This window comes from Macrobrachium rosenbergii, chromosome 4 (genome assembly GCF_040412425.1).
Source record: "Macrobrachium rosenbergii isolate ZJJX-2024 chromosome 4, ASM4041242v1, whole genome shotgun sequence".
NCBI classification, from domain to species: Eukaryota; Metazoa; Arthropoda; class Malacostraca; order Decapoda; family Palaemonidae; genus Macrobrachium; species Macrobrachium rosenbergii.
Genome location: NC_089744.1, coordinates 61,206,302 through 61,224,234, shown reverse-complemented (window position 1 = coordinate 61,224,234; position 17,933 = coordinate 61,206,302). Strand labels below are relative to the sequence as shown.

At 36.3% G+C, this 17,933-nt stretch overlaps 2 protein-coding genes across 2 annotated transcripts in view; both read right to left on the bottom strand.

Annotated features, from left to right (window-relative positions):
- The window catches only part of LOC136835066 (uncharacterized), a 658,594-nt gene that overhangs the window by 77,319 nt on the left and 563,342 nt on the right, over positions 1-17,933 (bottom strand). The gene's annotated exons all lie outside the window — the stretch shown is intronic.
- LOC136836365 (uncharacterized) overlaps positions 5,230-17,933 on the bottom strand; it is a 96,262-nt gene continuing 83,558 nt past the window's right edge. The window contains exons 4-5 of the mRNA XM_067100557.1: positions 5,853-6,005; positions 5,230-5,376 (exon numbers count right to left, since the gene is read on the bottom strand). Coding sequence (XP_066956658.1) covers positions 5,230-5,376; positions 5,853-6,005 — 300 coding nt within the window. The remainder of the gene's footprint in view (positions 5,377-5,852; positions 6,006-17,933) is intronic.

Sequence of the window (17,933 nt, the reverse complement as noted above, 5' to 3'; positions counted from 1 at the left end):
TGCACTGCTGTGAAGCACGTGCGAACAGTGTCAATAGCCTTTCACATTCAATGCTGGAATGCTAGTGAAGACAGTGTGAACGGTGTCAGTAGCCTTTCACATTAAATGCTGGCATGCTAGTGAAGACAGTGTGAACGGTGTCAGTAGCCTTTCACATCAAATGCTGGAATGCTAGGAAGAACGTGTGAACAGTGTCAATAGCCTTTCACATTCAATGCTGGAATGCTAATGAAGACCATGTGAACAGTGTCAGTAGCCTTTCACATTAAATGCTGGAATGCTAGTGAAGACTGTGTGAAAAGTGTCAGTAGCCTTTCACATTAAATGCTGCAATGCTAATGAAGGGGTGTGTGAACGGTGTCAGTAGCCTTTCACATTACATGCTGGAATGTTAATGAAGACCGTGTGAACGGTGACAGTAGCCTTTCCCATTAACTGCTGGATTGCTAGTGAAGAATGTGTGAAAGGTGTCAATAGCCTTTCACATTAAATGCTACAATGCTAATGAAGGCTGTGTGAACGGTGTCAGTAGCCTTTCACATTAAATGCTGGAATGCTAGTGAAGACCATGTGGACGGTGTCATTAGCCTTTCACATTAAATGCTGGATTGCTAGTGAAGAATGTGTGAAAGGTGTCAGTAGCCTTTCACATTAAATGCTGAGTTGCTAGTGAAGAACGTGTGAACAGTGTGAGCAGCCCTTCACATTAAATACTGGAATGCTAATACAGACCGTGTGAACGGTGACAGTAGTCTCAAATTAAATACTGGAATGATAGTGAAGACCGTGTGAAAGTTGTCAGTAGTCTTTCACATTAAATACTTAACTGTTTGTGAGGACCGTGTGAAAGGTGTCAGTAGCCTTTCACATTAATGCTGGACTGCTAGCGGACCATGTGAACGGTGTTAGTAGCCTTTAACATTAAATGCTGGATTACTAGTGAGGACTGTGTGAATGGTGTCAGTGACCTTTCACATTAAATGCTGGAATGCTAATGAAGACCATGTGAAAGGTGTCAGTAGCCTTTCACGTTTAATACTGGATTACTAGTGAGGACCGTTTGAATGGTGTTAGTAGCCTTTCACATTAAATGCTGGATTGCTAGTGAGGACCATGTGAAAGGTGTCAGTAGCCTTTCACATTAAATGCTGGGTTGCTAGTGAGGACCGTGCGAACGGTTTCAGTAGCCTTTCACATTAAATGCTGGGTTGCTAGTGAGGACTGTGCGAACGGCTTCAGTAGCCTTTCACATTAAATGGTGGACTGCTAGTGAGGACTGTTTGAACGGTGTCAGTAGCCTTTCATATTAAATGCTGGTATTTTGGTGAAGACCTAGTGAACGGTGCCAGCCGCCTTTTACATTAAATGCTAGTATGCTGGTGAAGGCCATGAGAACAGTGTCTGTAGCCTTTCACATCAAATGCTGTTATTGTAGTGAAAACGATTTGAATGGTGTCAGCTGCCTATCATGTGAAATGCTTGTAATCTAGTGAGTACCATGTGAAAACTGATGATCGCCCGTCATACAAAAAGCTTGTCAACGTATGAATGGGAACAAGTGACTGACTGATTAATTACATTATATCTTAATAAAAGCACGGCAATGAACAAGTTACGGCGGTGGACATCAACAATTCATGCACTTCATAATCGGCAATTTAGAAAGTGAAGGCTGGTTTGATCACGAGAGATTGTCCTTTGCCGTTAATCAAACTGAATATTTTTTAATGGCTTTAAACATTCCATTACAAAAATTGCTTCAAAAACACGGTGTAATCATTTTTGAGTTTCAGCTAATACATCTGGATTGACCAAGTTATGGATAATTAAAAACAAATAGTGGTTATAATCAGTAATTACAATTTATTTCGTGATAAAGACAAGATGCTTCAAACATTAAATGCATATTTCACCTGGGTTTAGTACGCACAGCTTACTTCGAAGGATGGAGCTGAATATGTAATTAAATTTATCAAGGTTCATTTAGTATCATTATCAGGAAAACCTAACATATCACTACCTCAGGAGGTTCGATTTTCTACAGTTAAAGTTCTGATGAAAGTGTTCTCTAGTACCGGGGTTATATGGAATGTCAAAACACCAAGGCAGGCTTTTACCACCTACGTTGAGTAATGGTAGCATCAATGACAGTTTGACCAGTGGTAGACCTGCCTTTATTTCCTTCCGCTTCTGTCTTTTAGGATGCGTTTTCTAACCTTTCCTTCATATATCTATTACAATCCACTTACTTTAATCTTCGCTTCCCCAAAACCCAGATGTTCTTTAATGCTTCTTCTGGTTCTCTTCCAGATCGCCCTCAATGAATAGTCTGAATTCCTGTTTATTCAGCCAACATGCGAAGAACCACTCATTACACACCTCTGTGTTTCGCTTCAGTTTTTTTTTTTTTTCAATATTATTAAATGGTACCGGAACCTCACACTTCTGTCAGATTTAATTAGGCTCAAGTTACTTTAAACTTTTCTTGAAGACAGATACCGGCTTCTTAAAATTAGGTTCTTTTTTGTAAAAACCTAAGGTCTTTTTCTTTTATATTTCGAACTAATAATTACCACTGTTGTGCAAAAGGCAACAATCTCCTCGAGCAATCGTGCTGCAAAACACCAGAAGCATGTGATGTTATACATCATATCTTTAAACATAAACTTCCTTACCGGAAATATACTGAGGTTTCTAACAAAATGACTTAACATTTCCTAGTGTTATTAAACAGTTAACCTGGGGGCAATGGTATCACCAAAGACATCAAATACTCAGAATCATAAAGTCCAGTGTTATCTAAGTAATAGGAATCATCTATCGCAAGCGAGTTACGAGATATCTTTGTCCGCAAAATCTGAAATTTTGCTAGTTTTTTTTTTTTTATATATAATTCATGCCTGAGGCAGTGTATATGCAACGTCGGCCTCTCCATTTTAAAACTGAACTATTTTTGGCCTCGCTCTTGTACTTATGGAAAATAATACTCTTCCTGTTTTTCAAAAACATCAACTTCGTGTAAGCTTTAAAGATTAGCACTAAAGGCCAAAAAATGTTACTATATGAAAATTATTTTAATGAATTATGAAATTTTGGCCAACCACTTCAGGCCAAGAGGGAGTGGAGTGGTTGTTCTGCAAGGTAAAGAGATCCAGCAAACAAAGGGACTGAAGTAGAAGGATTCAACGGTGGACCAAGGAGAAAACCCCCACAGTTGCACTGGGAACTAATTGTTACAGGTGTTAATAGCAAAAGGGAAGAATAGGAACAGGGAAAGGAGGTAGGGTAAAAGGCTAAAAAGTGGGTACAGCTAAGAGCCGAAGGTACACTGCAAACACCTTTAGTAGCACCTGCAGTCACCACTTAGGGTGCACAAACGGAACTACTCGCCTACGGAGTATGAAGTTGACTTACAACGAACAGTTCTACATTGGACTGGTCGGTACCGTTCTCGGCTAGCACTTGCAGGCCCCGCGTTCGAATCTCTGATCGGCCAACGAAGAATTAGAAGAATTTATTTCTGATGATAAAAATTCATTTCTCGTCACAATGTGGTTCGGATTCCACAATGAGCTGTACGTCCCGTTGCTAGGTAACCAATTGGTTCTTAGCCACGTGGTCTGGTTAAACTAAGGTATACTTAATTTACACAACGAACTGTATTAATCATTAATCTTAACCTGCTAATCTTCCTATTCCGTATAGAGGTACATTAAAGAGAGAGAGAGAGAGAGAGAGAGAGAGAGAGAGAGAGAGAGAGAGAGAGAGAGAGACGCCATTTCAACAACAGTTTGTACCGTATCAAACAAATAATTATTTTATTCTGTTATGCAGTGCAGAAATAATTTTCTACAAATCATAGTCGTCAATTGACAAGGCTTCATTTCTATTTATGTATTCATAGCACAGAAAGAGGAGTATGAAATAAATAATACCTTTCCCCCAAGTAAAATATGACTCCAGTGGGTAACGGGCGTTGTTTCTGGGTAAAGGGTAAACGTGAAGATACAACAAACTCATCAGTCGTACTCAGGACTCTAATGAATGTGTATTCATGTTTCATTCTAGAATTATGAACGCCAACATTCTCGGAAACGAATCTATGCACACCTGATTCCGCCATCATTATGAAATCATGTTGCATTACTCATATTTCATTGATTATTTTGCATTTCTTCTGTCAACTTGCTTTTTATACCTTTTAAGGCATTTACCGAAACTTACTTCGGCAAGTTCTAGAAAAATGAATGGACAAAATAAAAATGTGGTAAAAAAAAAAAGCACAACTATCATACTGTGGTGCATATGCCTTTAATTTTCCTAAAATTAAAAATTAATTATATATATATATATATATATATATATATATAATATATATATATATATATATATATATATATATATATATATATATATATATATATATATATATATGTGTGTGTGCTAAATAAAGTCTTATGAGCAAAGCGTGATAACATCTTTGAAAGCAGTGCCTAATGCAATCTTACTACACTTGCCAATATATTAAATTATCAACGCAAACGCAAAATGTAAATCACGGTTATATTTCGTTATGGATTAATTAATGCATATAAGAGAAAGTCTACATTACGAAAAAAAATGTGTAACGCAATATTCATTTGGATCTTCTCTAATTATGCTTTTTCTTAAAAAATATTAAAAGTTTCTATGTCACCATAATAGTTTTACATTATTACACCGCTTTGTTTTATTTATTCTACACCTGAAACCCTGAGTCTATCAAAATGATTTTTGCTACAGAACTAAAAAAAAAAAAACACTGTTTTACACCTTCATAGCAAGCTGGTGACAAATGATAGTTTCAAAAGTTTGGGGATTTAAAGCAGATATGGCCGAACTTTGTTTTTATTTCCGCTAGAGACTTCCTCTCCTAAATGACTCGATCCGAAAGATTAATGGTGTACAGGCAATTCATTTTCCCTCTTTTGATATTAATGATCTGACATTCGCATGCTTCACGGCTCTGACTTCCTCGTCACACAGTTCCAGCAACTCTCATCGGCGCCCTGTACCCCCGTCGACGGGCGTCCCTGGCCACGTAGCATCCCCCTCCCTCACAACAATCCTACCTAACCGAGTCGAATCATCATCTAAATAAATGTGAAAGAATGGAAAGTGGTTGGTCTCTCGGGAGGGAATATCCTAGACAAGTGCTCCATTCCCTAGCCTCAATCCCTGTTCCCTCCTCTATTCTTCTTCTTCTTCTTCTTCATCACCATCATCATCATCATCATCATCATCTTCTTCTTCTTCGTCTTCTTCTTCCCCCTTTTTATTTTGGGGGTTTCTTTCCCCATTTTTTATCCTCTTCTCTTCCTGTCCATCAGCCCGCCCCTGGCCCGTAATTCTCTTCCGTCTCTTTCATCAGCCCCTAGATTTCCCATCTCCCACAGGTCTCGTTTGAAGGTTTCATTTCAAGGGATTTCTATTAAATGGGAAGGCAAAGACAAGCGGCTAATTGGAAAACTGTGATGCTGTTTAATCCATCTTAGGCCGGGAGGCTATGTGGCAGCCGCACGGGAAAAAATGAACAGAGGCTTTGACAAATTAATGAAGGTTCTCTTCCTCAGGACACGGCCATTTCGCTGATAGGATATATTGAATCCGGCTACTATTTAGATTCGTTGATTTTTGAGTGTTTATTCTGTCTAACTACAAATGGTTATTCAGGTCCATTTGTCATGCTGTGGCGAGCTCCAAACAGAGGTGCGCCGATCATCGCAAATTTCGACGGTAATAGCATAGTTGGTAATAAAGATTTATTCTTAACAGGACCAAAAATCGTCTTTTGCAAATTATAATTACATTACTTCCACTGCTCGAGAGCAGAGAGCACTCAAGCGTGACACAAATGTAATTACGAACATGGCTGGGAGCGCTGGAACTACATTACCGTTCATGACTAAATATGCAGGAGCTGATCGATAATACATTGCCCATAGCAACAGTCCAGCACTGGAAGCCTGGGGAGAGCAAAAATCAAGTTTCTTTTATGCTTTCCCATTTCCAGGATGAGAAATGATGCAAGCAATAATAGTCTGTTGATACAGAGGTTCTCGCTATAAACTTAATTGTGTATTTCATTCTTCTATTAGACTGAATAGTTTGCATGAATAATATCAATCAACTCCAAGGTTCTCTAACCTCATTTGACCATGAAGTTGGTTTTCTGCGCAAAAGCTTCTGCATATTTTCGCGTGATGTCCTTGGAAAATTCCTGAGAGTATGCGTTTACATGAAAATAAACACAACAGAAATGCATAAAAGTCTGTATTTAAGTCTATCGGAAGTAAAAGCAAATACATTCATAAACTTTTTTTTACAGGAAAAGGAGGATTTGGTTATAATATGCAACAACAAGTGTTCAGCTACTTAACAAGAAAAGGAAATTAGCTTTTTTTTCTTTCACCAAATTAAATAACAGTAGAGGTATATCAAAACATGTCCTATGACTTCCTGTTTCCTAGAATACTTTCACAATGCAAACTTCTTGTGGCACAGATGATGATTAGGGTTCATTTCATATGAACACTATTTCAATAAATAGAAGCTAGATAAAACATAATACAGTTATTAGAGAAAATGATTAACTACAAGGCATTAATGAAATAAAATTATGTGGCCACAGAATATGCCATCCAACACTGAAAAGGATTCCTCTGAATAAACTTAACCTGAAAATGAACTTAATCAACCTTACTAAAAGTTTTGTCAATCGCTGAAGCATATGTTTGCAATACAAATTTATATAACCTATGGTAAAAACACCTGACCAAAATACAGCCAAATATTCATGGATAACGAAGACCCCAAATTTCCTATTTTTCCTACGAATAATCGCCTACATATTAAGGGCACAATACAGTTAATTCAGACTGCAAATATCCATACCTTTTAGTGAAATGAGGTCATAAATGAAGTCCCACATTTCCTGAGTGGCGACATCCCACGATGTGTGTCAATAATCAAGGCGTAAAATGGCAATCCACGAAGTAAATTAGTTTGCTAATAAGTCATTAGTAAATGTTTGTGTGATATTTAATAATGATTTATCTGCTAAATCCTCTTTTTCGGAATTTTCGATCCGATTCGAGTGTCCGAGTATGCACGGATGAATGCGAGTTTAAACAGTGTTAGCTGTATTCACATGCCATATATATATATATATATATATATATATATATATATATATATATATATATATATATATATGTGTGTGTGTGTGTGTGTGTGTGTGTGTATACACACACAGTAGCTGACCAACCCGGCGCTGCCTGGGAAAAATCTGAATGACAACCGATAAACTCTCTCTCTCTCTCATGCTATCCCTCTTTCCCCTCCCTAACAACCCTTCTACTCTCTCTCTCTCTGACTTCCTCTCCCTTTCAATCCTTCTCTCTCTCTCTCAATCTCCCTTTCCTGTTAAGATAGTTGCTTCACTCACATTACCCAACATTTTTTACATTTTATGTCTCATCCCTTCTCACCCCCCCCCCCCACAATTCCTATCAGGGCTGAATTTGGACTTAAAGGGCATCGAAAGTGTCACTGCTAATCTCAGCGACCTCGAAAACTATGGATTAGACCAGGGTTTCTCAAACGGTGTGCCCAGGGACACTGGTGCACCATGGAAGGTATCCAGGTGCACCCCAAGATAACGGAAGATTCAATTTGTGTATTATGTTTATATTTTAAAACTGTTTGATTTTCATATATTTTACAGACGTCAAGTATGTGGTTTCTAAGTCTGAGTCAAGTCTTCACCACTTGACATTCTGAACTGAAAGGTAAATTCCTTAACGGCTTAATCTTTAAGAAGCAATGGATAATCCTTTCCCTTTTCCTTTCCTTGGGGATTTAAATCGGTCATTACTGACCTCTCTCTCTCTCTCTCTCTCTCTCTCTCTCTCTCTCTCTCTCAAATAGATATTGTTTATAATTCCATATCCTGCTAATCTTCTTTTGAAATGTTGGCCAAAAATGACAATCGGTAAAGGTTAATGGCTTCACCATGTGGTAAATGAAAAGGGCAAAGTTGATACCAAATTTTCCCTAAGGTCAGTTGGTAATAGAATTAAGTAGGGCTAAACCAAAATATGAGTATTCCAGGTTAGTGACATATCCAGGTTAATAACTTCACTATATGGTGAATGGCAGATCAAAGGGGGGTTTATAATTCGGGACAATGACCTCTTTGTGGGACCTATAAATGCGAGGTCTTCTGCGATTGTGGTCAGTCAGTAGAGTACGCACATACCCAAGTGCTGCTACATTACTTTTCAAGGCTCTCGTTCAAGACACTCGGTGAATTATAATTCGTGGTTTTTTCTTATATATTTAAAAGAATAAGCTACCCACACAATGAACAGATTTTTAAACAAGAAACGTACCAGTGAAGAACTTGATTCTAATAATGAAACTATTTCAAGTGACATGAAGCGTCCAGCGAAGAAAAATAAGAGTAGACCCAGTCGCAAATACGACAAAAGTTATTTAAGTTAAGGCTTCACGTGGCTTGGAGATGAAAATCAGCCTCAGCCACTGTGTTTGGTTAGTGGATGCAAAATGTCAAATGAGTCGATGCTTCCTAGTAAGTTAAGTAAACATTTTCAAACATCACATTGCAGTTTTCAAGGAAAAGACGCAAGTTATTTCAAAAGATTACTTGAGCAACAAACAAAGCAATTGCTTTCAAAAGTAGAGCAACGGTATCTGAGAAAGCTCAAATTGCTTCTTATGAAATATCGGAAATGACAGCCGTAAAAATGAAGTCTCATATTCTTGCTGACTCTATTATTTTACCCGCTTGTAAAAAGATGGATACGACTATTTTAAGAGACGATGAGAGAAATAAATAAGTAAAACTCCATTATCAAATGATACTGTTCATAGGCGTATTCTGGAAATGTCTAACAATATCGAAGAAAATGTTTGCCGTAATAAACTTCAGGATTCATACTTTGCACTCCAAGTTGATGAATCAACCGACATAACCAAGAAATCGCAACTACTCGCCTTTATTCGCTCTACTGATGGGGATACTATATATATAGTAAATCAGTATCTTTGTTGCAAAGAACTGCTTACCACTACTAAAGGTGAGGATATTTTTCATACTTTAAACAATCATTTTGAGAAATGGAACTTATCCTGGAAGTCGTGTGTCGGGGTTTGTACTGATGGAGCTCCATCAATGACTGGTTCTATTGAAGGGTTTGCATTGTTTGTTAAGCAACACCTCCCAACATTATAACAACTCATTGTTTCTTGCATAGAGAGCCCCTGACGGCTAAAACACTTGGTACTAAATCGAAAGAAGCTTTTTATCAAGCTGTCGAAATGGTAAATTTCATTAAGACTACACCAGTAAAAGCTCGTATATTTGAGCTACTTTGTGAAAACATGGATTCACAACACACGCTTACTTTTGCACACACAAGTGAGATGGTTATCAAGAGGTAAAGTACGCTGCCATATGCTTGAGCTTCGTCAAGAGCTATTGGCATTTTTTGAGAAAGAAAATAAAAGTAAATTCTGTGAACTTCTGAAACGTGAGTTTTGGACTTCAAAACTGAGGTATCTGACCGATATGTTTCAACACTAGAAGAGTCTGAACGTGTCCATGCAAAATGGAAATGAAAACCTTCTCTCATCTACCGACAAAAGTAAAGCATTCCAGAAAAAAAACTAGCAATCTGGAAAAGGAAAGCTGGTTTAGGATGTTTGGAAATGTTTCCTTTGGTTAGAGAATGCCATTCAAACAATTTAATTCCTTTAAAAGTGTATCCTTTAGCAACTCTGGGAGGTAACCTGGAACCATTACTGTCCATCAATAAACACCGAGCAATATGATTGGACCCTTTCATTGGCATTTCAACTGATGACGTTGGCCTTTCGTTAACAGAAGAGGAGGAGCTGGTGACCATTTCTACTGATCGTGGCTTAAAGATCAAGCATAAGGGAGATGCCCATCAATCAGTTCTGGATTTCAATAAAAAAAGAATATCCTTCAAAAGCTAGGAAAGCTTTGACTGTATTATTGCAGTTTTCAACATCGTATCTCTGTGAACAAGGATTTTCCCTACTAACTTACATTAAATGTAAAAATAGATAAAAAAAATTACATGCATTGATGAAGAGATGAGAGTATGTTTATCACATATAAGGAAAATTGCGAAATCTCATCAAGCATATGTTTCACATTAGGATACTTAAATGTAAAATATGTCTAAAAAATAAATGGTTATTTCAGGTCCTTCTTTATCATTTTCCTATTTTCAAATTTTATGACAAATTTTTCTATATTAAAGTCAAAGATGCGCCCCAAAGTTTTGGTTATTTCATAGTGCGCCCTGAGGTAAACAAAAAGTTTGAGAAACACTGGATTGGACACATATCTGTCGTTTTCGGTTATTTTTACATGTCACCCCCTTCCCACCCCTAATCCCCTTTGGTGCCATTGATGTCTTACGCCCACAGTATTCTTTTCCAGATAGTAAGTCATATTCATACCAAAATGAAGTATGATAAACACAGAAAGTTCATTCAGTTACAAAGACTATGGACAGAACCACCTCTGTTTCAGGGAGGCCCTTCCCAACCCCCATCCCTTTGGCGCCCTTTGGAGCTAGTAATGTCTTACCCCCACAGTATTCTTTTCCAGATAGTAAGTCATAAGTATACCAAGTTTGGCTGAAATTTCTCAATGCATTTCAGAGTTACGCTGGAACATATACACACACAAACATACGAGTACATACATACACCCGAGCTCTTCCTTAGGCGAGTCGGTAGAGTTGCGGCCTTCCACTCGTTAGGCCCGAGTTCGACTCCCCGGCCGGCTAATGAAGAGTTAGAGGAATTTATTTCTGGTGATAGAAATTCATTTCTCGCTATAATGTGGTTCAGATTCCACAATAAGCTGTAAGTCCCGTTGCTAAGTAACCAATTGGTTCTTATCCACGTTAAATAAGTCTAATCCTTCGAGCCAGCCCTAGGAGAGCTGTTTAAGTGGTCAGGTATACTTTTTTAACATACTCAGTGGTCTACAGTATATATATATATATATATATATAAACTATATATATATATATATTTTTAACATATTATACATATATTATATATATATATATATATATATATATATATATATATATATATATATATATATATATATATATATATATATATATATATATATATGTATTAGTAGAGGCAGTTTTGTTCAATTTTCTGGCATTTAGTTTTGTACTTTCGCATTTATGCTTATATCTTTGTTTGTGTTTTTAGTTTATCTTCTTTATCATTTATTTATATTAAACAATACTTTCTCTTGGTTATGCTTTTTCCTTTTATATTTCCATGCAGTCTTCCAACTCCTCCATAACTGGCAGGCTAAATGACCTCCTAAGTCTTATATAGCTGTGATAACAATAGGCTGAAATAAAAAAAAACTGATGGCGTCAAAACTCCCCCAAAGCAGAACCTCGATGATCTCACACTTACATTCTAATGAAATGTTAAGAGGATTTTCCTTGCAGAAGTAACTATGAAAATGAGTACCAAAATCTATATAAATAATGAATTGGGTTTCGGTCTGTTATGCTTGGAGGATTTAAAACAAGGCTTATGAATCTATATACAAAAAGGCTACTTCTCCCCAAAAATTATTCATATCTCTCCCAAAATAAAGTTAATCATTGCCAGTTACGAGACCCACCTTTGTTATTATATTTTTTTTCACAACCTTTAGGACAATCTTACTAAGTAACGGACAAGAAAACACAAAAAATCTTTATAGTAAAAACACGTAGTACGAAAGTAATAAAGTAATGAAATATCACTGATATTTTCGACCAACAGCTGAACGTTTACCAGAATTATTTTCGTTAAATACATTCAAGTGTTGGCTAAAAAACCACCTGTTATTTTTTTTCAAAACCCAACTTCGCAACGCAAAAATTACCATTCCGCTTTTCCTCATGGTAATGCCTGTCAATCGAATTCCGTTATATCTAACTCAACAATGGACGCAACAAATTTCCTTTTTCGTCATTACTTAGATAAAGAAAAGTACTCGGATGAATATTAAAGCGTAAACTATACCCGAACAGGGAAATTAATATACCGCTTATTCAGATAGTGAATGAGACGTTACTTGAAACCGAGAAAATTATAGAGAACTATACAGATCAATAATTCACTTGATGTATGTGTGTGTGAGGGGAGAGAGAGAGAGAGAGAGAGAGAGAGAGAGAGAGAGAGAGAGAGAGAGAGAGAGAGAGAGAGGTTCACTTTTGAGCTCATTGAGTGTTCTTTGTGTAAAACCACAGTCGTTTAAAATGGTAATTGAAGAAGACAACAGAGAGAATATTTGTCTCAGAAACTTGATGTTTACTCAGTATCCGTTTTATGAAGAATTATTATTAGTTATATATATATATATATATATATATATATATATATATATATATATATATATATATATATATATATATATATATATATATATATGTAATCTCTACCCATAAACAATAAAATCTTGGATCAACTGTAATGAACTTTTACAGACATTTATCTCGCTGTTTTTATTACTAATTTCTAGATTGAAAATTTTAGTAAACTGTAAGCAGCCACGGGAAAAATTCAGAAATGTATTATGGTAACCATTACTTATTATCATAATTATTGCTCTACCAGTTACCTTTCGCAACACCCTAGCCTTCTTTCATAGAAGCATACAAAATAATCTGTATAGTCTAGGCGATTACCGTTAACAATTATTTTTCCACAATGGCTCAAGTGTTATGAGGACACTCAACGTTAAGCTGGATTATTTATATGTCATGAAATGAAGATTGTAATTAAGTTTTCAGTTCATAGTCCTCATGATGCTTTATAACAATAGAAGAAATGATGTTATGATGGCCAGAAACGCTGGATTAGGAGCTGTTAGACATATACGTACATATATATACGTTTCTATACACACATATATATATACACACACTACCTGACCAACCCGGCGCTGCCTGGGAAAACCCGGAATAATAATCGATCAACTGTCTCTCTCTCTCCCTCTTTATTTTCTTCTCTTTCTCTCTCTCTCTCTCTCTCTCTCTCTCTCTCTCTCTCTGTGGTTCTAATTTAAACTCATTCATTAATACTGTATGAGAAATTCGTCTTTTTTTATTTATAAGAAATATTTAGACTATACTCCGTTACACCTTTTTGCTTCTTTCCTATTATTAAGTGAATTGTTGCAGCAGCTAGTCTTCCACCTCCTCATCAGCCAGCGGAATTTATGGGAAACGAATAGTACTGAATTTTCTCATCGTGTAAATAAAAATTAGATATTTCACTGTACATATTTTCGGAGATTTTTTAAAAATAGCAACCAACAGGAGTCACTTACCGATAACTTACAACTCGTTCGTACATTTTGTCTTTGTTTCCCTCCTCTTTGTCATATCACACCTAACACGAACAGTAATGAATTCCATATCAAAAGATAGGCAATTTATTTTAATTTTGTGCTGAATAAACAAAAATCTAGGTATCTCAGTTTAGCGATATTTTGGGGAATTAAAAAAAGAAAGTGGCAAAACATTTTCCAATAGGGCTGACTTCAACTCTTGATATGTATGCTTTACATTGCTTTTAGGGACATTTGTAACATAGCATAATTAATTACAACTCATTAGCATTAAGTATAAAGTTACGCGGAACGATAGCAGAAAATTACCTCTATGCATGTTCGTACGCATTCGGGTCGTTTCGGCCGTAAGCACGTTTACGTGCAAAATTGACGCCGTGTTTAGTACCTGCCCCTGGGGATGTACGTAAAACATAAAATAATAACGGTAAATACCTTAAACATAACGGTAAATACCATAAACATTGTTTTGGATGTTACGGCCGTAAGTGACCAGGACCGGTTCGTACGGCAGCTATATCAACCCATACAAAGCAAGGCTTGGTGAGCACCTACCGGTCAATTCGTACCTTTTGTAATGACGTAATCATGTATCATAAAAACGTTCCCTTCGTGGAGGAATGTAAGGCAAGCGGTTATTTATTGTTTTGAATAAATACGTTGATAAAAGATAGAAATGAATACTGTATATGTCATTCTAAAAAATAACCTTTAATAAACATTTTATTTTCCTAATTTTCCTAAGTGCAAAAGGTGCGAACTGACTGGTAGTTACCCTTCCAGGCTTGCTGTTCACGGGTTGATGTAGTTGCCATGCGTCCATTTCAAATAAAAGTGTGTGAATCAACGAATTCAAGTTGATACTTCGTCTTTTCATGCATATTCCTTGTTCATGACTGTATGAAAAACGTTACTTATTTCTTCGTTCAAATTTATAATGTGCTGAGATAGACGCGGGAAGGCCTGGAGACATGAGTGGCAATCCCTTCAACAGAGTAGAACTAGCAATAGCTTCCCATGATGGAACTCATGCATCGCCAGGGGATGCTTGGCGCACCTACTTAGCTACATTTTCTGCAAACATTATTTCAGTAGAATTATTGAGTTGTAATAAATTACCTTATAAAGATTAAAGATGGTTTATCCCTACGCAGAAAGCGGTAGAAAATACAAATGAATCGTAACTCTAAACTGATATGAGTAAAGATATTTCATTAACACTGTTGCAGTAAAACTGTCACAGTACTGAATAGAATGCACCACCATCAACGTGGGATACGTCAATGAACTTCTTTAGTAGCTGTGGTGCTCTGACATAAGTGTCATCAAAATAATATAATTACTAATATTTCATTTTGATTTTTCTATACTGAGCCTACATAAAAAAAAAGTTTCATTTTTATTGCAGTTGTGTAATCATCGCGGCAAAAACTGAATGATTATAGAAACGATTTACACATCTGAAAAAACACGCAAAAGTATTGAATTTCCAGGAAAATAGTTTTTGGTGAAAGCACCATGAACTATGAATTTTTAGTTACTGACATTAATTTCCCCGGTTAAAGGATCTCATAATACCGAGTCTTGAATGATCTACATTTCTTCATGAAGAGATATCCCAACTGCTGTAAAAAATAAGGTAAATGAACTAAATTTACTTTTCATCGGGGTTTCCCAAACTGTCATAAAAAATAACATACATGAACTTAATTTATTTTTCAAATATTAAGCCAACCAGTGTGACCATCAAAAATAACTTGAGTCAACCCTTCATATTTTTCAGCTGGATATGATTAAAGTGAACAGCAAACGTATGTTTGAGTATTTGAATCAGAAGTTAAAACGCTGTAAAGGACAGTATGACGAACAGGATGGAAATGTCTCTATGTATATAATAAAAGTGAAACTTTACAAATTGAAAATTTAACGAAAACTTTCTGGTTCCTAGTTCGGAGAATGTAATGTGAAAAATAAAATGAAATTTTCAGTATCTAGATTACTTTTCTTTCTAGATTTTAATGTTACCATTCAGTTCACACCGGGATAATCTTCTCGATTATGATTTTCTATTTACACCTGAAACGTATTTCTGATTGATGACCACCTGCAATATCATATACAAATAATATGAGATTCCACTTTATGAACACGCCGTATAAAATTTAGTGTGCCCCACCCTTTACAGAAAAAAAGGAACAAGAAACATGTCTATACATGAGTAAGCGTAAACATAAATACGTACACACACATATATATATGTGTATACACACACACACCACACACACACACACACACACACACATATATATATATATATATATATATATATATATATATATATATATATATATATATATATATATATACAATTGAGCCTCGATGGCTCAGTCGGTAGAGCAGCAGCCTAGGACTTCATAGAGGTCTGTGGCGCGGGTTCAAATCCGCAGCCGACCGGTCAGAGAGGCGGACACTTTGCTATCCATGTAGACACCCCGGGATTATGAATGTAATCAACGGATAGGTTTGCTGAAAGCAAATGGGTGTTACAGACTAATACACACATAAACAAAGCCACTTCAACATCTGAAAACATAACAGACACCTCACACGTCTCGAACTGTTGACCTAACCGCTCAGTTCTCCTCGCTGCTGGGAGAAAGAGAGCTGGGGATTTGGTACAATACATGTACACATTCACTACCGGGGTCTAAGCGATGTCAGGCAGGACAGCCGATCGAGGCTACGGCCTACCCCAACGCCAAATCAAAGTCCTTCAAAAGAGGGCACCGTGCTTACCCCATATAAAAATGGGAAAAAGCACGTTAAAACAAAGAAGAAGATATATATATATATATATATATATATATATATATATATATATATATATATATATATATATATATATAATATATATAATCTAACAATAACTAAAGCGATTTCCAAAAAAATATGGAACTCCGTGTAAATGAGGTGAACTACTACCATGTTATTTTGAGCGAGATATACAGCAAAGAAAATAACAGAAAAAATAGGAGGGATATTAAGAGAATAACGGAAAAATTAAGATATGTCGTCTGATTACGTAAATTCTCCTTAGGTGGTGCCCTAAATAAGGAGTGTAAACTGATGTTTCTATGATGCAATCCTGAAAACATTGGCAAGGATTTTTTTTTTATTTTAATTTTTAATGTCTTGTATACTCCCATACGATTAGTCAGTGGCCGCTAGTTATCCTCATTTACTTATGAATATAACTGCAGACAAACTCCCAGTAAAGAATTATAAAAAATATCGTGGAGGTGCCATGCATTTATGAAGCTTCAAACTTTACTCTGAACGTCTTAGCATCTTATGAAAACAATAACGAACCAGAATCTACTTGGCTTAGATCTTTTGGCATTTACAGCATAATGTTATGTGACTTATTATATAACGTTCTGGTTAAGTTACTTTTTAAATTTGCAAATACTCGTCAAGAAAAATAGTGGCCAGTCCATTCTATTTCCCTTCACAAGGACTGCGGGCGGCGCATTCCATGACGAGGGGAGGAAAACAGTCGGCCAGAATGGTCTTTTGGTATCAAAAACTGGTTCCAATCATGGGCTCCCTTTTCAAAATCGATTCTTTTGCCTGAAAAGTCAACTTAAATGTGTGCAATCTGATGCGATGTAGGGGAGGTAGATGGCATTTAAGGTTCGAATAAATACGTCTTTCTATCTATCAATTTCTTTTTTTTTTAATTCAAGTTATTTACATCATGGGATTTCCCTCAGAGAAAATTTGAGTGAATTAAACGGAGACTACGAAGTTAATAAAAGCAAGGCACAGAAGTGTGATAAATTCCAACAGGTTGAAACAAATTATAATTAAATCATTGCGGAACCTTTCAACCTTAAAAGCAATCATGCCATGTTAAAATTAAATACAGTGCTTAATTGGATCATGCAGCCAAAAGCTCCAGTGAACAAAGTGCCAGCCCAAGAGACATTTTCTCCTTTATAAGACTTATTCCTCTACATCAAGCAGAGGGGGAAGATAATCACAGCCAGGGAAGGGAAATGGAAAAAGGAGAAAAGGGCCCCAACGGAAGGGTAGGCATCAGGGTAGTCCTAATCTTCATCAATTACGGTAACCCACTTACAGGAAACACCCCACTTACAGGAAACAGAAAACAAAATATGACACTGTACGACTCGTGTGATGGTTAAATTCTTTATAAGTTATAACTGCATATTCGTTTCATCAAGTTTTCGAGCTAAAATAAGATCAATAATCGATTAGAGGCTTATGACGAGATTGGCTATGCTTCAAGATCTGGTAATTCCAACAATGCAAAAAATTTTAGTCCCTGAATATATCAGTTCTCAACTTTCTTCGAAAAGCAATTATATACAGAGTATGAAACGCGACATGGAGTCTGTTCGACACAGACCAGGTCACTAAAAGCGTTGTACTC